The sequence below is a fragment of the Xenopus laevis genome, chromosome 4S (genome assembly GCF_017654675.1).
Source record: "Xenopus laevis strain J_2021 chromosome 4S, Xenopus_laevis_v10.1, whole genome shotgun sequence".
NCBI classification, from domain to species: Eukaryota; Metazoa; Chordata; class Amphibia; order Anura; family Pipidae; genus Xenopus; species Xenopus laevis.
In genome coordinates, this window is record NC_054378.1 from 22764866 (window position 1) to 22785984 (window position 21119).

The following is a 21119-nucleotide window of genomic DNA, read 5'->3' on the forward strand; positions in this document are numbered from 1 at the left end:
CTATGGGAGGGGACTGATGGCTCCCTACTGTAAGGCTCCTGCAACTGCCAGCTGGGTATAATGTGCAGCCTCATACTCTGACACTGAGCTGCTCAGAGCTGGGCCAGAGCAGTCCCGCCATTTCCTCAATGGCATTGACGTCACAGAATGCGACAGCTCAGACTTGTTGAGGTGTTTATTGTCATGACAACGTGCCGCACATTCATGGGTAGAAACAGTGACTGAGTGTTGCACTAAAGCAAATAAACATCGGGCTCTTTTCAAGGGACTCAAGCCACATGCAACCTCAAGAGACTGGGGTAGTTCACCATTTAGTAACTTTTAGTATGTTATAGAATGTCCAATTATTATCTATTTTGCAATTGGTCTTCATTATTTATATGTTTTACTTTTTAGTTATTTGCCTTTTTCTTCTAACCCTTTCCAGCTTTCAAATGGGGGTCACTGACATCATCTAAAAACAATGCTCTGTAAGGCTACACATCTATTGTTAATGCTTCTTTTAATTACTAATCTTTCCATTCTGGCCCTCTCCTATTCACATTCCTGTGTCTTATTCAAATCAGAGTATGGTTGCTTGGGTAATTTGAATCCCAGCAACCAGATTGCTGAAACTGCAAACTGGATAGCTGCTGAATAAAGAGCAAAAACCAATTAAAACCAATTGCAAATTGCCTCAGAATATCACTCTTTATATCATACTAAAAGTTCATTCAAAGGTAAACAACCCCTTTAAGTGACGGGAGCCCGAGGGGTAGTCTAAATCGGAGAACCCCCGATGAAATAGGCGATACTGACTGCACTAGGCCACTGTGTGTAACATAAACCACAGACCCCTCCAATAACCTCACAGAGTCCAGTCCCTGTACCCCACCTGCCTCTATCCGACCCTTACAGTAGCATTAACCTGACACACTCTCATTGGAATCAAGCCGAGTCTCTTTGTCCGAGGCAGCTTAAGGCAGTGCTGGCGCTCTGGGGGCGGAGCTGGAAGGGACATCAAAGAAGATTCTCCCACACCGAACACTGCGCTCTCCTGCTTTACTGGCTCCTCCCACCGCCTCACTCCGGCGCCTCAGCTCAGAGGGCAGGGAAAGCAAGTGAATAACTAGAGAAGGTGTATGAGTCATCATTTATTGATATAGCGCCGACAAGTTATGCAGTGCTTTACCTTATTCATAACAAACAGGAAATGAATGCTGAATAACAAACAAGGGTTTACAGAGTAAAATAGGATTAGAGTGCCCTACACACAATAGATTACAAACTAAAGGTTAGGGTACAATTGAGACATTAGGATTTTAGAGTTGGGTGTCATTAGCATAGGGGGAATGAAGCCCGCCTAGGGACGAAATGGGGTTAGGCAAGGCCCCCCTTCCCCCTAAGGTGCAGCTTCTCAGTCTTCCCCAAACCTTCCCAGCTAGCCCCCAGGTGAGGACAATGGAAGGTGGCTAGCAACATCGGAAAAAAGATGGGTGGGCTGGGGGAGTAGTGTTTCCGCAGGAAGGGGTTCTTAAGGGGATGCCGTTGTGAAGAGCTCAACCTGTTTTTTGTTTCCCATCCTCCCTAGCCAAAGAGGTTCTGGGATGACTGGGAGAAGGATGCGGCGACGTCGGATGGACCCATTCAGAAGAGGAGGAGGAGGTTAAGGTTTCTTTCGCAGGTGGAGAGATCCGTGAGGCAGCCAGCAGGGGGAAAATCGGTGGCATACTGAGAAGAGCAGGAGAAGCATCACAAGATTGCGGAGGAATGCCGGATGACGTATGGAGGTCCATCGGTGAGTGCGGTAAGCTTTGGGGAGCAAGGGAAGGATGTGGGGGGCTCACAAAGGAGGGAAGGGGGCATGGACAGTGCCACTGCCACCAATGTTTCCCGGCCCATGGCACAAAAAAGGAGGGTGGGGGATTGGGGTAGTTTGGCCACTGCCACCAATGCAAGCCAGGGACGCAGAGGAGGTGAAGTGGGGGGGGGGGCAGGGGGGAGTCAGGTAGGAGCGGCTTGGCGGCAACGGGGGGGGGGCCACTGGCTCCAATCTTGAGTCAGGGGGAACCCTTTGTGGAATGGGGGGAGATTTAGATGAGGCAGATGAGGGTGAGTGGGGCATGGAAGCTGCCCCCTCGCCTAGGGGGAGGGGTTTCGGAAGTAGGAGAGCTAGGGGGGTTCCAATGTCAGGCTTAGGGGAAATGGTCGTTTTAGATATGGACTGGATTCATGGAGGCCCAGGCATGAAGTAGGCCTACAATATGGAGAACATGACGGATATGAGGTTTACCGCGATGATGATTATTTTGATGAGGAATATGATTATTTTGATGAGGACATTTACGAGGCAGATGATTTATTTGGGCATGGTGGCGTGCATGTGCATAGGCCTTGGCAGTATGCAAGGAGGCCTAGTTGGGCGGACTGGCAAGGTAATAGGTACAGTGGTAATAATTGCGGCCCAAGTTTCTTTTTCAGAAATAAGGAAGAGGAGGAAAGTTGGAGACAATGGAGGAGCAGGGCCGCCATTAGACATCACGGGGCCCCGTACAACAAAATTTTTGGGGTCCCGTACAACAAAATTTGGGGCCCCGCCCACCCTCACGCCCCATCCCATATCCCGCCCACTCCACATCACAGGGACAAGGGAAACCGTACCGGCCAAAGAGGATGGGGTTAAGATTGAGGGGGAAGGAAGGAGGAACAAGTCGATCTTTGATTGGTTGAAGGTGTTTTTGGTTTTTGCTAGCGTTTATCTAGAAAGAAAACCAGAGCAATGTTTGAATGTGATAAAGTACATAGATACTATAGTGGACACATATCTTTTTTTACAAAGGTACTTTGTTGTTTGACTATGACAGAGCTTTTAGAAAGAAGATCGTTAATAGCAAAGTATTGTCATTTGGGCAAAAGGACATAGATTTATGGACTAGGTGGGTTTCAAAAGAGCAATGCGAGTAAAGGGTTTATGGCGTATAAACCAAAAAATTTTTGTTTTGCTTACAATGAAAAGAGATGCAACAGGGGGTATGCATGTAAATTCAGACATGTATGTTCTGCTTGTGGTTTGTCCCATGTAGTAAGCAAATGTAGCAAAAGGAAGAAAGGGCAAGTGAATCGGCAGCCCTTTCAAGCAGCTCAGCAGAAGAGCGGAAACGTCAATACAGGTGGGCAAGCTAAGTGAGGCATTACAGGGTTACCCAGATCAGTATATAGCGAAATGTTTGGAAAAAGGTTTTAGGATACCAGTTTAAGTGATTCAACCCCCCCAGTAAAGTTTACAAGAATTTAAAATCCGCCAGTCAGCATGAAGAAGCTTTGAAACAGAAATCGGAGGAGTTGAGTGCAGGGAGGATTGCGGGACCATTTGAGGAAGTACCTATAAAGGATTTGGTAGTGTCACCATTAGGTATAGTACCCAAAAAAGAACCAGGGAAATATAGGATGATTCAACACTTGTCATATCCAGAAGGGGCATCAGTAAATGATGCATTGGACAAGGAGCAATGTTCAGTTCAGTACCAGTCTTTTGATAAGGTATTGGAGATAGTTAAGATGCATGGGGAAGGGGCTTTGATGGCAAAGGTTGACATAGAATCAGCATTTAGGCTCTTGCCATTGCACCCTGATAGTTTTAAATTGACAGTTTATTTTCAAGGAGTTTTTTTTATGTGGATATGTGTCTTCCAATTGAGGCTTTTAGCACATTCCTTCATTGGATATTGTACAAAAGGTCAGGGAGTGTAGCTATAGCCCATTATTTGGATGATTTTTTGATCGTTGGACCAAGATATGGAGATACTTGTCAGAAGACGTTGTTAATATTTTTACGAATGCTGAAAGATTTGGGTGTGCCAGCAGTGGAGGAAACCAACAACAATATTGACTTTCTTGGGAATTGAAACAGATACAGAGGCAAGGGTATGTAGGCTTCCAAAGGATAAGGTGGATAGGACAATGCAGGCAGTCAAAAGAACGATAACAGCCGGGAAGGTAACGTTGAAGGAAATGCAGAAATTGATGGGTTTACTAAACTTTGTGTGTAGAGTAATTCCCATGGGTAAGATTTTTAATAGGCAATTAGAGAAATCTACAGCAGGGATAAAGAAGTTGTTCCATAAAATCAGGCTTACAGAGGAATTGAAGGAGGATTTGATGGTGTGGGATAAGTTTTTGTCCAAGTTTAATGGGATAAGAATTTGGATTGAGGAGGCTAGGCTTAGCTAGGAATTGGATTTCCTTACGGATGCATCAGGGAGCATTGTTTTCATGGCTTATTTTGCAGGAAAGTGGAGTGCTAGTAGATGGCCACAGGTATGGCATGTGAAAGGGTTAACGAAGAATCTGACATTGTTGAGCTTTTTCTTATTTTGGTAGCTCTGGAATTGTGGGCGGAAGAATTAGAGAATAAAGCGATAAGGTTTTTATCAGACAATATGGGAGTAGTTCACGCAGTGAATAATTTATCATCTGATTCACCTCCAGTAATTAGGTTACTGAGGCAGCTGGTGCTGATTTGCATGAGGTTTAATATATCGTTTAAAGCACAGCACGTGCCAGGTGTAGAGAACACATTAGTAGATGCATTGTCAAGGGAAAAATGGGAGTATTTCTTTAAACTGGCCCCTAATGCAGATAAAACTGCTCATGCGTGTCCTGGTAATTTGTGGCAGATGATGAACCCATATTAGAAGAGCTGTATGCAAGGTCGTTGTCGGAAAAAACACTGGCCAGCTATAAATGGGCATGGAAAAGATGGCGGCTATTCTGCACTGGTGGTAAGAACAATTATGCTTTTAAGGATTTGTTAGCCTTTTTGAGGGAACTTTACAAGGAGGGGAAGTCCAAGGCAGTGGCTGCTACTACATTAGCGGCGATATCACATTTTTCTTTAGCAGAAGGTAAGCCTGACTTGATGCATAGTCCTATCATTAGAAAAGTGTTGAAAAGTTGGAGTAGATTGGAGGGCCCTAAGGTGGATAAAAGGGAGCCCATTGTTAAAACTAGGTTACAGCAGATATTGTTATCCTTAGGTGGGATTTGTTTCGATCAGTTTGAATGTGTGTTGTTTAGAGCGGTGTTTGCTTTGTCGTTTGGAGGAGCATTTTGTATAAGTCAGTTAGTGCCACCTTCAAAAAAGGCAATAAAAAAGGGGTTATGGTATAAAGATGTGTCGATACAGGGTGCTAAATTGTTGATTTATATTAGGAGTTCTAAGACAGACCAGATGAGTAAAGAAAAATGGGTAACTATTCAGGAAACAAGTGTCATGCCCCGTTAGGTTGGTAAGGGAATATATGGCGGTGTGTCCAGAGGCAGGTCCGCTATTTTTGTTGCATGAAGGCGGTTCTCCCCTTTCATCTTTCCAGTTTAGGCAGTTATTGAAAAAGGCGGTGATTGATAATGGCTGGGATCCAAAGAAATGTGGGTTTTATTCTTTTAAAATAGGTTCAGCAACTGAGGCAGCAATTGGGGGGGGGGATGTAGTGAAAGGATAAAAGCATTAGGAAGATGGAAGTTGAAGGTTTACAGGAATTACATAAGACCCATAAACGATGCAAGGGAGGAGTATTAACTAATGTTTTTTTTTTGTCTCATTAGTAGGTGTGACAACTTGCAACGTTTTGATATTAGGCCATTTATTTATTTTTTGGCCAATGAAGCATGCAGGGGTTGCAGAACAGCAGATGGGTTTGCCAAAGGAACACATGAAGATCACGTGGCCTGGTAAGAGAGGGATGAGATGGGAACAGCTGAGAGGTATGTCCTTTGGAGCAGCAAACCAGAATCCTATACATTTGCTAATCATACATGCTGGGGGGAATGATCTTACGTCGCACAAGACCCCAGCCCTCATTGAGACCATACGGGCCGACTTGACAGATATTTTAAGCAGTGGGAGAATCCATTGTATAGCATGGTCAGATATGATTCCAAGGAGCAATAGGCGAGGCTCCAATGTTCCCCAGGGCATAGAGAAGGTCAGGAAGAAAGTTAACAGGGCCATGCATAAATTTATGTGTTCCTCCGGTGGGGGTGTTATAAGGCATGAAAATATAAAATGTTTGCAAACACGGTTGTATATATCCATCAACAGCACTCCAAGTTTTCAATAAAACAGCCTTTAATATTTGCAAATATTTGCATGGCAGTACAGCAACATTTCGAGTGGCACTCCACTCTTTATCAAGCATAAAAACACGGTTGTACAGAGAGGATGGAGTTCATTTATCTGAAGAAGGTTTGGGTCCGTTCATTGGGAACATTAAGGTGTTTATTGAGGAAGGGTGGAGGTCACGGGCTGGGTAATGGGGCCATTGGAAATAGATAGGTGTCATCCCTCCCTTGTTTCCATTGGGTGGCGTCAGTGCGGCTCTAAGAGTACAAATTGGTTACAGTGCAGGCCTACCTTGAGTGAGTCACGAGTGTGCATCAGACTGGGACTGCACGGTCTTCTCTGATGCATGCAAGAGACTGGGTTAGCGCCATTTATGCTCAACGAGGGAGCAGGGGGATGAGCAAAAAGGTGGTCACTGAGTGCGCCCGGCTCCGTGATCCCTGCTTCATGTTTGGAAATATTTGGGGCATTGAGCCCACGTTTTTTGTTACAAATCTTTTGGGCAGTGAGCCCACGTTTGGAGAATAAGAGCCGCAGCTGGGGTCAGGGTGTACCTAGACTTTAATTCTTCAAACTGTTAAATAAAGCCTGTGACCTCCACAGATTTTTTGCCATAATATGTCTCTGAGTTTTTAATTGAGTGGTAAAGGCCCAACGTGAGGGATAGGGGGGTTCCTTGGCCTAGGGGGAATGAAGCCCGCCTAGGGACGAAATGGGGTTAGGCAAGACCCCCCCTTCCCTCTAAGGTGCGGCTTCTCAGCCTCCCCCAACCCTTCCCAGCTAGCCCCCAGGTGAGAACAATGGAAAGGGGCTAGCAACGGCAGGAAAAAGATGGGCGGGCTGGGGGAGGAGTGTTTCCGCAGGAAGGGGTTCTTAAGGGGTTGCCGTTGTGAAGAGCTCATTACTTACCTGTTTTTTGTTTCCCACCCTCCCTCCCTCCCTAGGTAAGACAGATCCAGACGAGAAGTGGGTGCTCCAGGGTTGTTATGACCGATTGCCTGGATGGGGTCAAGAAGGAATGAAAAGTACTAGAGTTTTTGCCTTCCTTTGGAGTACGATTATCTGTGGTGGTCAACAGATTGGCAGGGGTCGGCTGCGGCTCTGCGTCAGTGCGGCTCTAAGAGTGCGAATTGGTTACAGTGCAGGCCTACCTTGAGTGAGTCACGAGTGTGCATCAGACTAGGACTGCACGGTCTTCTGATGCATGCAAGGGTTAGCGCCATTTATGCACAACGAGGGAGCAGGGGGATGGGCAAAAAGGAGGTCACTGAGTGTGCCCGGCCCTTGATCCATGCTTTATGTTTGAAAATTTTTGGGGCATTGAGCCCACATTTTTTTGTTACAATTTTTTTGGGCAGTGAGCCCATGTTTGGAGAATAAGTGCCGCATCTGGGGTCAGGGTGTACCTAGACTTTAATTTTTTAAACTGTTAAGGTTTTTTGAGGATAGGAGTGATTATTAGAGTAGGACTTCAAGATAGTTTTCGGCGCAATCCGATGCGCTGCGAGAAAACGTGTGCAGCGTCTGCATTCGACATGTAGTGTCGGATCAACGCTGCAACACCCATGCGACAATTCTATTACTAACCTTATTTTTGTTGCATTCGACAAGTCGTATGCGTTATGTCGCAGCTCAACGGATTGCGCCGGAGTCCCACCCTTAGGATGGAAAGGTAGCAGTAGAGAGTGAAAGGTTAAATAGGTAGTAAGTGCAGGAGAGAGTGTATCAGAGATTGGATAAAGGAGGAGAGAGGGTGCAGGGTCAAGGGAGCAGGTTGTGGGTTTTGAGCAGGCTAGAAGTTTACTTACTTTATCTAGTGTTGTGGGGGTGAAGGAGTGCAAAGTGGATTGTGAGTGGACTGCACGTTAGTCTGAGATTGTTGTCAGATGGTATGTTCAGCCTAATGAGATTTTTTCATTAAAGAAATGAGCAAGATCTTGAGCATTTACATTAGACACTAAAAAATTATTATTCAAAATATTAATGTACATCAAAAGAGCATGACCTCAATGTGGGTAGGTGAGTCGCTCCACTGAGAGAGACCAAATTAAGTTGTTAGAGAGAGGAGTTTAAATGTTTAAATGTGGCAGGAGAAGCAAAGTTGTCAATGGGTATATTAGTCACCTAGAATGAGAGCAGGTGTCTTGCTGGAGAGAAAGGATGGAAACCAAGCAGCAAAGTAATCCAAGAAAGTAGAGTAGGGACCAGGGGGGCGATATATGACAGCAACGTGCAGAGAGATTGGAGAAAACAAATGTATGCTGTATTCGACATGAATACACAAAGGGGTGAGGCAGAAAGTTGAAGCGTTAGGGATTGGAGCCAATATCACAGACATTTCCAGTACAGCGGCTTCGTGGGTTCCAGAGAAAGGAATAAATACAATCTATGGCTTCTGCCGGTGTAATTAGGTCCAGAATTTCTCCTCCGTCCCTCGCTGTTCCATCCCATGACCCTCCCCATGTATGACTATTTCAACGCCCACCATCCTGTGTGAGCCAATCATTGCATGTTCCTCCACTACATTCATCAGCTAGGAAGTCACAGCCAATAGGAAGAGAGACTGAGCTGCAGTCAGACAGTGCTACTGGCTGGAGCCAGAGCTGGGAGGAGCTTCAGAGGCAATTGGTTGGCAGATGTTTCCTGCAGTTTATCCTCCCAGGAATGTGTCTATGCTGCTACTGCCCTACTCTTACCCCTCCCATGTGGCCCCAGCATATTTGCAAACAACTAGGAAGTGCCAGTAAATTCTCTTTTCATACACATGTATAACATATAGAGAGGGAACCCTCCTGCTGCATAACTGCCCCTTCATGCTAACACACTGCCCGTGCCCAGCAGGGTGTAGCCATATAGGTAGGATGATACGTCATGAGATTTATAGACCCCAAAGATCTCTGATAGGGACTCTATAGGACTGGGGGTTATTCCTGGAGTAAGGGGCAGTGGTGGAACTTGGATAGGCGTAACTATATTGTAAGGGGCTGTTAGAAAGTTGCATTAATCCTGCTGTAAAGGATTTATAGGATGGGATAGGAAGGGTTGAGTTACTGACGTGTTCCTGATCATAGCAGGGGACTGTACACTGTGGGGTTAATGCTGCAGAACTGTCTGTATCATTTGGCCCTGTGGGGCCAGTAGCCACTGTGCTCACTAGACTGGGGCATGGCGCTATCCAGTACCCATCCTTCCTACTGTTTGGCTGATGGAATGTGCCTTCACCTTTTCCAGTAGCTCCCCATTTTCAGTACAAAGATGTAACAGTCTAAATCTGGCCATAGATGTTGAGATTTTTAAAAGATCAGATCCTGATCGTGAGACCACGATCTTCTCAGAACGATCGTACGATCGTACGAATCTACCATCAACTAAAAAGACCAATTTACCAGGAAAACAAAGGGGAGCTGCCTGCTTGGCCCTGCAAACATAGAGAGATTGCACTGGGACCGACAAAGATTTTTTGACCTGGCCGATCAATTTCCCGACAGATGTCGGCCGAAAAATCGTAAGATGTACGATCGTTCGAATACCACTAACCGCACGATAATTTCGAAGGATTGGTCGGGCTTCCCTAAAATCGGTCGTTCGGCAAGAAGAATCGTCGCGTCTATGGGGACCTAAAGGCTCTGAAGTTTATTCAGCCCCACCTCCAATAAAGCTACAGAGGGGGCAAAGCAGTTTATCCTGGAGGTCTGGCAAAATCCCTCCCTCTACTAAAACAAAGTGCTGTTGTTGTTGCATTAGGGGCTGAGGAAACTGCAGGTGCAGCACCTGGTTAGGGGCATCTTCTTGTAAGACAAACATTCAATTATCCAGCACCTTCTATATCCATAGAGATTGCAGCACTCCCAATTTGATGATATTAAAACTGCCTTTAACACATTAGCAGCTTTCTTATATGCACACACAAAGCAATGCCCCCTAGTGGTTATAACACCATTATACAAATTATATTAATACATATTAATACATATTTCAGGGTTAAGCAGTTAGTAAATTGAAATGAGCACGCACTCCTACAGCACAACCAGTTCGGATAAAAATTCGATCTTTATTCCATGAATTAAAAACAAAAGTCAGTACGAATTTTTATCAGGACTTTTTTTAATTCATGGAATAAAGATTTAATTTTTATCCGAACTGGTTGTTCTGCAGGAGTGCGTGCTCATTTCAGAATTTCCTTGCATCTCATCCCAAGCTACAGGTTCGGGCGCTGTACCTGGGCCACCCATCTTCATCGGTGAGTGCGAACAATTTACATACATACATTGTTTATGCAACAGTGCCGAGAAGGCTGACCCCCTTTAGAGACGGACCTGGGGCTTTGCACCCATGTCAACTTTCATACAGGGTGAGCTTCAGCTTTTTTTTTTTTTTTTTTAGAAATGGTTAAATTAATATTTGGATATTTCAGTTTTTCTCTTTGTTTGTTAAGCAGTTAGTGACATGTGAAGCAGGATGGATTAGGAGGTTGAGGACCCTAATGCCTGGGAGTTTAATTAATTAATTAAATACATTGATATAGGACATGGCTTTTGGTCATTTAAGGGCAAGATCACACGGGGAGATTTAGTTGCCCGGCGACTAATCGTCTCTTCTTCTGGGCGACAGTCTCCCCGAACTGCTTTCCCCTGCCTTCCCGCTGGCTATATTGAAAAATAAGAAGTCGTGAGGCAACTTCGGGTGACTTCAGAAAACGAAGAGCTGTGAATGTCATCCCGCTGACGATTTTTCATTATAGCCAGCGAGAAGGCAGGGGAAAGCGATTCGGGGAGATTGTCACCCAGAAGAAGAGGTGATTAGTCGACCGGGCAACTAAATCTCCCTGAATCTCCCAATGTTACCTTACCCTAATGAAGTTTTTAATTATTGTTTTGTTTTTATTCTCCAATGGCCACCAAAGAAAGCACAAGTGGAGCAGTAAAGTTGTTGGAGTCGCACATTTTCGACATATCGCTGGAATCTCTTCCGATTGGGAAAGTGACCAAACAGCTCAGGGTCCCAGATTTTCAGGTTGAAATTGTCATTTAAGCTGATCACCCATTGCCCATCATCAGGGCTGCCATCAGGGGGGGACAGGGGGGACAAGTGTCCCGGGCCTTATGGGGGCCCCGGCAGTGCTGCATTTTTGAAAGAGCCGGGCCCCCCTTACGAGCGCCCGAGCCGTGCGGCCATTTCTCAGGTTGTAGAATGCGGAAGTGCCGAAAAGCCGAAGCAGCGAAAAGACCCGAAGTCACAAAAACAGCCGAAGCCGAAGTCCCGAAGCGGTGAAAAGACCCGAAGTCACGAAAACAGCCGAAGCCGAAGTCCCGAAGCGGCGAAAAGACCCGAAGTCACAAAAACAGCCGAAATTGAAGTCCTGAAGTGGTGAAAAGACCCGAAGTCATGAAAGGAGGCGAAGTTGAAGTCCTGAAGCCAAGAGTTCAATTCTACTGAATTTTTTTTAATCCCCTGGCCACCAATGTATTATTTTAATATTCTATAGGCCCCTGCCACCAATTTATTTTTTTTTAAATTTTTTGGAGCCCCAATTTTTTTTTTAACTTGTATGGGGCCCTTGCCACCAATGTTTTAATTTTTTTTGGGGCCCCAAATTTCTTTTAATTTGTAAGGGGGCCCCTGCCATCAATGTTTTTTTTTTTTTTGTTTTTTTTAAATGTTTTAATTTTTTTTTTGGGGCCCCAATTTTTTTTAACTTATAAGGGGGCCCTGGCCATCAATAGCTTTTTATAACTTGTGTGTGAGGGGGATTACTTTTTTAGGCGCTGATGTCTGTGTGGTCTTTTAACTCTGATGTGGAGCTTGGGTGTGAGGTGGGCGGGGCCCAGGGGGCCCCAAAAATTTTGTTGTACGGGGCCCCGTGATTGCTAATGGCGGCCCTGCCCATCACCAATATATGGAATATAGCCTGTATGTCCCATGAGAACATGTAAGCACTGTCCTGTCTCAATGTCCCAGATTCTGATGGAGCCGTCACCTGACCCACTCACCACCCATCTCTCATGGATATGTATAAAGCATATAGGATCAGTATGGCCACACACAGAGTGTGTATACCTTCCACGCTCTCTCCATTTCACACTTTTATTGTCTGATCCCAAGATCCACTGACAATGATGTGATCTCTGATTCGCATTGTTATGATTTAATCTGTGTGTTCCACAAGGGTCCTCAGACTCTCGCCTGTAACTGCCGACCAGATCTGTATTGTCTTTCCACACAAAATACAAATCATTTCCTTCCCATCAAAAGTCCAGGTTGTAAAATCCATATCCCACCCACTCATATCAAGTGTAATTGATCTGAACCTCCCTCAGCACCAGTTGTTATTGATCCTGAGCCGATAGGTGTAAGTGCTTTTCCATGGACCGGATCTAGAGCCTGTAGCTGAGCTTATGTGCAGCGGCTCCTCAATGCCATCAGCCTTGCACTTTCCCTGCCACAGGCCTTCATCCTCAGCCAACTGTCTCCAGCGCTGGCAAGTATGTGCCACCTGCAGGATATCCTTGCCATCAAGGTACCAAAGAATGCGCAATGCCAACTCATCCAGCAACTGGGAGACAAAGTACTCACTGGCTTCCATTCTGCTCTGATTGGCACCTGCCTGAGCCCTCTTGGTCCTTTCCATTGGCTGGTTGGTGGGAACAGTTAATGTGGCCCTGTGCTCTCTATAGGGGTCCCAGTGATGGGATCTGATCTCCCTGCTCCTCTCCCCTGGGGGCCAACAGAAATAATGAAGGTTAGTCAATAGCCACACAGGAAGGAATGGAGGATGCTGGGAAGTTGGAGAGAGGAAGTGGCTCAGGAGTGGAAGATACTGGGAAGTTGGAGTGAGGAAGTGGCTCAGGAGCGGAAGGTGGCGGGAAGACAAACACAGGAACGAGAGAGACTGTCAAGCACCTGAAGGACTGAGTTACCAAATCTGTCTCTGGGCTCCCTGTGATGCGGAACCAGGTGAGACTGGGGTGTTTCTCCACGACCTGGTAACCTCACTGAGAAACTTCCAAGTAGGAATCTGTCAACTGCAACTGCCAGTATTCATCTACCCAGCATCCTCCATTCCTGGGGAACCTGGAAAAACACAGAGTTGTTTGGTGACATTCCCACTTCCTGCTAGGATCCATCACTCAGAGCTGAGATGCTTGTGGCTATTACTGGTCACTGACGATGGTGAAATAAACATTCGGGACACTGAAACAAGGGGAGTACATGCAAATAATAGGGGAACGTTACAAATACATCATTACAGTATCAGAGATGGTCAATTGACAACTGGGGAAAGATGTTGACTCCTGGGTTTGATGGGAAGACAATCTGAGTGATGTGGAAACCGTGCCACTTCACAGGAATTTTGTGATGAGCAACACAGGGTTTGGGCCAGTGCCACTCTGGGATTTCAAACCCAACACGTACTTGGACATAAAAGAAAAAAATTCTTTGTTTCACTTTAGGAAATCAAACCCCTGTCTTATCTCATTGTTTCCTGTTCAAAAATGATCTGTGTGATTGGGGTAAATATAAGAAAGTGCAGGAGAAAGTGTTGTCACTCGGGGAGGAGGAAAAGGTTACAGTTACACATACATGTCAGTGTCTCATTTAGGGATGCACCGAATCCACTATTTTGGATTCTGCTGAACCCCCGAATCCTTCACAAAAGATTCGGCCGAATACCGAACCGAATCTGCATATGCAAATTAGCTATGGGAAGGGGAAAACATTTTTTACTTCCTTGTTTTGTGACAAAAAGTCACGTGATTTCCCTCCCCACCCCTAATGCAAATTAGGATTCGGTTCGGCCGGGCAGAAGGATTCAGCCCGATTGGAATCCTGCTGAAAAAGGCCGAATCCTGGATGCATCCCGAACCGAATCATGGATTCGGTGCATCCCTAGTCTCATTAAAGGACAAGAAAAGTGGCCATGTTCCCTCTTGGTGATGCCCAACAGGGAGTCTGACAGTGTAACATGGCCAAAGATGGCAGCCTCTCCTGGGCTCATTCAGTGCAGATGGTGCTACACTAGGGTGATGGAGGGACAGAATTGCCTCCCAGAGATGGGAAAGGACAAGAGCACAAACCTGTGACACAGTCAGAATTCTGAGCCCAGGGGATTTAATGGATCCAGTAGGAAAGATTTGGTGAGACAGTGTTAGAAGCTAAATAGGGAACAGCCCCAGGATGAATGGGGGGGGGGGGTATAACCTTCATTATCTCCTCCTCCTCCAGATACACTGTATGGGATGGCACTGATAGCTTCCGACTGTAAGGTTCCTGCAAATGCCAGCTGGGTATAATGACACTAAGCTGCTCATGGCTTCCCACTGTAAGGCTGCTGTACACAGGGCCGACATCAGGGGGGTACAGGGGGGACTGTTGTCCCGGGCCCTGGTGGTTTGGGGAGTTAAGGGGGGCCCGGCCGTGCTGCATTTACTTGCACTTACTTGCATTTACTTGCACAGCCGGGCCCCTGCATCAGAGGTCCGATGACTGGCTTCTTGTGTTCTGATTCGCCATTAAATGTAAGTCCCGGTAAAGCCACATGCGGATTGGTTGGGAGAAGTTTGAACCTCCCCTCTACTTTAACCAATCACCATGCGGGTTTACCGGGACTGACATTTCACTGGCGAATCAGAGCACAAGAAACTGAAGATACCGGGATCTGAACTCCCTGGCTAAGGTACGTGCAGTTTTTTTTTCTTTTAACTTGTGGGGGCCCTGACCAATTGTTTATTTATTTTTTTTAAATGTATGGGGGCCCTGGCTGATAGTTTTTTTTAAATGTGTGGGGGGCCTTTGCTATTTTTTTTTAAATGTGTGTTTTTTTTTAAATGTATGGGGGCCCTGGCTAATTGTTGTTTATTTAAAAAAAGTGTGGTGGCCCTGGCTATTTTTTTTTTTTAAATGTGTGGGGGCCCTGGCTCATTGTTTATTTTTAAAATGTGTGGGGGCCTGGCTAATTGTTTTTTTTTTAATGTGTGGGGGCCCTGGCTCATTGTTTATTTTTTAAATGTGTGGGGGCCCTGGCCACAAATGTTTTTTTTCTTTAACCACCACCTGACACCAAAACTTGTAGGAGGGGCCTGGGCACCAAAGTTATTTTTTTAACTTGTAGGGGGGCACTTAATGTTTTAATGCCTGTGTCTTGTGTGGCCTTCATACTTAGGGAAGGGGGGCCCAGAAAATTTTGTTGTGCGGGGCCCCGTGATTTCTGATGGCAGCCCTGGCTGTACAAGTAGGGTATTTATACACTGGGAAAGAGCAGCTCCTCCGCTAGACCTAATGTCCAGCCACTGTGTATAAAGGAACCGGATGCACCCCCCCTACAGTTCCACTACAGTAATATTAAGCACCGGCAGGGCCGGACTGGGAGTAAAAAGCCGCCCGGGCAAAAAGATCAAAGCAGCCCATATGTAAACATGCATTGGTCTTGAACTCATCCACTCATATATTGGCAAAAAAATTATGTGCATAAAGAGCTGCTTTTCTCACTTAAGTGTAATTAATGTAAAATATGTGAAAGATTCTGCAGCCTTGTGCCTTTATATGGTCACAGAACAACTCCTCAGTGACTTCTAATATCCTTATTTACAGTAGGGGGTACATTATCCCTTATAATACATGGGTGATACTCAGAGTTCCCTGTATAACTCAGCCTGCAGCCTTGTGCCTTTATATGGTCAAAGAACAACTCCTTAGTGACTTCTAATATCCTTATCATTTACAGTAGGGCAGGGGCACCCAGGTTGTCATTCACATCAGTCCAACCTATGTCACACAGGGCATCATTGCTCACACAGTGCGTGAGCATTGAAAATAATGTAACTCGTAGGAATACTTGCTCTTTCTGTGTTTGCTGTTTTAATTGGGATCTTCCCGGAATGATCGTATGATCGTACGAATTGTCCATCAACTAAAAATACCAATTTGCCAGGAAAACAAAGGGGAGCTGCCTGTTTGGCCCTGCAAACATAGATAGATTGCACTGGGACGAAAAAAGTTTTTTGACCTGGCCGATCAATTTCCTGACAGATGTCGGGCGAAAAATCGTAAGATGTACGATCGTTCGAATCCCACTAACCGCACAATAATTTCGAAGGATTGGTCGGACTTCCCTAAAATCGGTCTTCCCTAAAATCGGTCGTTCGGCAAGAAGAATCGTATCGTCTATGTGTATATTTTTAAGGTCATACATCAACATCAGTTTTAGTTGCTGCTTAGTTATAAATGTTATAATGAGCCTATAATGGGTAGTATAAGTAAGTCACTTCCCAGCTGGGGCTGTTACTGTTGCTTTGTCAATCTATTTTTTAATTTGTTACTGGGACCTTTTATTTTTAGATGGTACTTTTCTTTTTGTAGAAGAAGAAAACATGATAGCTCAGAAGGTGAAGGAAGTGAGGGGTTAACTTACGTTTCCTGTCGTTTATTTTGTCAGAACTTGGATAGGGTTACATCATTCAAAACATTTATTTCTTGTCCACAGCCAATACATAGAATAGTTTCACCTATAATCTAGTGATAAAAGCACTAAAAGCGCTAAATATTACAATCAGCTCACAGTTGATGAGTATCACGATAAAAAAATTAGCCACTCACTTACTTCATTCAATATACAGTTTAAGCTGAAATGTGCACCTCCCCCAGTATTTGAAGTCAATCTACTGAAAGCATAACAAAGTAGGAGCACAGTTCTGTGCTGTGTCTGTTGCTTCTTCCCACCGCTGGCTGCAGAAGGCAATAAATAAGCAGACAGGCAGCTCAGGAGCCTACCGTGCGGGGGACTGAGGAGCAGTCCGGCGCTGCCACTGCTTCCGGTTTCTGTGACGGAAGAATCACCACCCACTATGCCCTGCTTTGCGCTTTTAAAGGAGCAGTCGCGCTCTTAGGCATGCCTGAGCACCGGCTCCTTACAGTGGCATTTGCCTGACACCCCCTGCACTGGGATTAAGCGGAGTCTTTCAGGTGCAGCTTGAAACGGTGCTGGAAGAGAACCGCCCCGCTCTGCCTCACTGACCCCTCCCACTCTCCCCTATAGTCGTCTGAGCTCAGAGGGGCAGGGAAATCAAGTGACTGCAGGGAAGGCTTGTGCTTGGCTGAATACACAAAGGGGCGGGGCAGAAAGTTGAAGCGTTAGGAATTGGCGCCATTATTACAGACATTTACAGTACAGCGTCTTCGTGGTTTCCGGAGCAAGGAATAAATACAGCCCCGCCTGGTTCCGCATCACAGTGGGCCCAGAGCCGGATTCGGTAACTCAGTCTTTCTGGTGCCTGTCAGTCTATCTCATTCCTGAGTCTGTCTTACCAGCATCCCCTGCTCCTGAGCCACTTTCTCTCTCAAACTTCCCAGTATCCTCCCTTCCTTCATGTGTGGCTTTTGACTAACCTGCATTATTTCTGTTGTCCCCTAGAGGAGAGGAGCAGGGAGATCAGATCCCATTACTGGGACCCCTATAGAGAACACAGGGCCACATTAACTGTTCCCACCATCCAGCCAATGGAAAGGACCAGGAGAGCTCAGGCAAGTGTCAATCAGAGCAGAATGGAAGCCAGTGATTACTTTGTCTCCCAGTTACCGGATGAGTTAGCATTGCGTATTCTCTGGTACCTTGATGGCAAGGATATCCTACAGGTGGCACAGACTTGCCAGCGCTGGAGACAGTTGGCTGAGGATGAAGGCCTGTGGCAGGGAAAGTGCAAGGCTGATGGCATTGACGAGCCGCTGTGTATAACAAGGAGAAAGGCTAAAGCCTCTAGATCCAGCCCTTGGAAAAGTGCTTACATCCATCAGCTCAGGATCGACTCCAACTGGCGCCAAGGGAGATTTAAGACAAAAACACTGGATATAAGTGCGTGGGATATGGATTTCACAACCTGGACCTTTGATGGGAAGCAACTTGTTTGTATTGTGTGTGAAAAAACAATAAAGATCTGGTCGGCAGTTAGTGGAAAGCATCTAAGGACCCTTGAGGGACACACAGATAACATCTTTCCAATACAAATGAGAGATCACATCATTGTCAGTGGATCTAAGGACCGGACAGTAAAAGTGTGGAATGCAGAGAGCGGGGAATGTATACACACTCTGTGCCATACTCATGCCGTGTGGCGTATAAATATCCATGAGAAATGGGTAGTGACTGGGTCAAGTGACGACTCCATCAGAATTTGGGATATTGAGACAGGACAGTGCTTACACGTTCTCATGGTGCAGCTACACAATGTTAGATATATTCACTATGATGGTCAAAGGTTGGTCAGTGTTGATGACACCCTGAAAATCTGGGATCCCGAGACACAGAGCTGTTTGGTCACTTTCCCAATTTTGAATAAAAGTATCCGACATTCAGAGCTGAAAGGCACACGGCTATTACTGGCTGATGAGGATGCTACAATAACAGTGTGGGACACGGACACAGGGCAGTGCATCCAAACAATAACCGACCTTCAACGCTACATAGCCGCAATATCACTGAGGGCCAATATACTTCTCTGGGGAGATGGACTACCTGTCAGTTTTGATCGGAAGAGATTCCAGCGATATGTGGAAAATGTGCGACTCCAAAGGAATTTTGTGATAAGCAACACAGGATTTGGGCCGGTGCCGCTCTGGGAGTTGGAGTCCACAACAGTCTGGGATAGGAAAGAAGACATTTTCTTGTGGCGCTTGAGAAAAAAAAACCGACTTGTTTGTTATTTCATGGTCTCTCAAACAAAACTGATCTGTGTGATTGGAGGGAGAGAGGAACAAGTGAAGGTGAAAGTGTTGAACTTTGATTATTGGGAAACGAGGGGGAGAAAAAGGTTATAGTTACACATTCATGTAAAACCTGCAACATGTTCAGTACCAGCCAGTAAAATAATTTGTTACCATGGTGGTACTACTTTTTGGAAAATACTGTACTGGACTGTGTTAAAAAAAAAAGTGCCGCTGGGTAGTAACCCACTAACACCCTCAGTGATATATTGCCTTTCTTCATTTTTTAAAGACACCAATTAGAGATTTAGTTTCAGGTTCTACAGTAACAAACTGTGCCTTATCGTTAAGAGATTTGTACACACAAACACACTTGTTTTTGTTTAACAATTTTGTTTATTGAAATTTACAGTTATAGTTACAGAGATAAATAAGAGACCAGCATATATTGTAGAGTTGTGAAAGCAAATTCAGTAATAAACCAACATTGAGCATTGAGTGAGTCCAAACTCTTTGTTGCCTGGGACTATTCACTCCCGTGAGGGTTTTTTTTATACTGTGTCCTTGTGCGGAATTGAAATTTACAGTTATAGTTACAGAGATAAATAAGAGACCAGCATATATTGTAGAGTTGTTGCCTGGGACTATTCACTCCCGTGAGGGTTTTTTTTATACTGTGTCCTTGTGCGGAACTAACTTTAGGTACAGGAAACTTTGCCAGTGGGAAAGCATCGGGGGGTGGGGGTTACAAACACTTAATCGGACAAATTAGGAGAAGCTTCACATCTGTATTGGGGTTTCCCTCAGCTGTCGCCATCCAAGTCTCTCACCCCCCCAACTATACAGTTATTAATAGAACATACTGTGGATGGTTATTGCCCACATTATTTGCCAGTCCATATGTGCACAATTAAAAGTGGTGGTACATTCTGTAGCCCCGCCCTGTTCTTAATGCATTTGCCTGTAGTTCAGCCACACCAAAAGTTATAACTGCTGCACTTCCCATTGCAGTTTGGCTAGACTGCCTGACTGTATTTCCTTTGCTTACAGTGGAACAAAAGCAGCAGCTCAATCTTCCCTTATTCCTCAAACAAATCTGAAACTGTACTGGGCACAAGTAGTGGCACCTTCTAGAACATTCCGTGCCTATGGTTGGGGGGCACTTTTTTCACTAACAGTACCAGCTGCACTGGGATTAGGCAGGAGGATCAAAGGGTCTCCCACCTTTCCCCAATGACAGTGATGCTGGTGAAAAAGAGCTGAAAAAGTTTTTTGCCGCACACCACTTACTTTCTTGCTGGGTGCATCCGTATCCCTGGCTGCTTCCACGCCAATTGTTACAACAAATGTATATCCAAAGTGGGAAGGAGCACACCAGAATAAGCAGGCAATGCCTTAGATCATTTGCAGATTGACCACTATCTCTTGGGACTTTTTGTTTTGGATAAATACTGAAAGGGTTAATAAGTCACATGATGGATTAATTGCTTGTTTTCGTCTGGGGGTTGAATGTTTAAATTGCACCATGTTCATTGTTTCTGTATTGCACCTGAGGAAGGGGTTGTGTCCCCGAAAGCTTGTGTATTCAATAAATCTGCAAATGATCTAAGGCATTGCCTGCTTATTCTGGTGTGCTCCTTCCCACTTTGGATATACATTTGGTGAAAAAGAGCTCTCACTGCCAGTAACAGCGGGTAATATGAGAGAAGGGTGGCATTGAGTTCTGTGCTCGGGTTTGGCACACACACCTCTGCCAGCAGCAGAATCAGTATTTATTGTTCATTCATTCATAACCAGCAGTGTATAATCCCAGCAGCATCTCTGCCTCCATTCCGAAGTCTATGCTTTGCTCCCAAACTGGCACTCATTATTCCCTCTGTCATAACCCACACCCCCTTTACCTCTCCAACAACAGGCTGGATATTGGATATTGGTCAGGTCTGGAAATTCCACCAGCCAGGGACTGCATTTCCACGTTGATCGTCTCTTGATGGAACTACATAGGCACCCGCTGTGATCTGAATGTTGGCCTGGGGGCCAAATTATTGTGTCAGCATGATTTAGCCCAGAATGTAGGCACTAAATAGGACATAAGCATCTTTAGCCTCAAAGCTCCTTGTCTCTCTGATGTTCTAGGGAATCCTGAGCCACTTCCTCTCTCCAGCATCCTCCGCTCCTGAGCCCCTTCCTCTCTCCCAACTTCCCAGCATCCTCCGCTCCTGAGCCCCTTCCTCTCTCCAACTTCCCATAATCCCCCATTCCTCCCCCTGAACTTCCTATGTTTATCTTCCAAGCTGCCCCTTTGCCCTTGGGTAGGGTTGCCACC

General features: G+C 45.5%; 1 protein-coding gene and 1 pseudogene across 2 annotated transcripts; one reads left to right on the forward strand and one right to left on the reverse strand.

Moving 5' to 3' along the window:
- Positions 1 to 9622: 9622 nt before the first annotated feature.
- On the reverse strand, positions 9623 to 17005 carry LOC108714946 (annotated as a pseudogene).
- Positions 17006 to 17189: 184 nt separating this feature from the next.
- On the forward strand, positions 17190 to 19302 carry LOC108715316 (F-box/WD repeat-containing protein 7). Of its 2 annotated transcripts, none has more exons than XM_018260370.2 (2): positions 17190 to 17346; positions 17508 to 19302. In XM_018260370.2, the coding sequence occupies exon 2, from the start codon at positions 17594 to 17596 to the stop codon at positions 18905 to 18907; it is 1314 nt and encodes a 437-aa protein (XP_018115859.1). In that variant the 5' UTR covers positions 17190 to 17346; positions 17508 to 17593; the 3' UTR covers positions 18908 to 19302. The 2 variants fall into 2 exon arrangements, with proteins under 2 accessions (XP_018115859.1, XP_041416992.1); XM_041561058.1 differs by having other exon boundaries at positions 17211 to 17363.
- Positions 19303 to 21119: the final 1817 nt, after the last annotated feature.

Coding starts and splice junctions, on each gene's coding strand:
- LOC108715316 (XM_018260370.2), top strand. CDS start 17,594: ATGGAAAGGACCAGGAGAGCTCAGGCAAGTGTCAATCAGAGCAGAATG.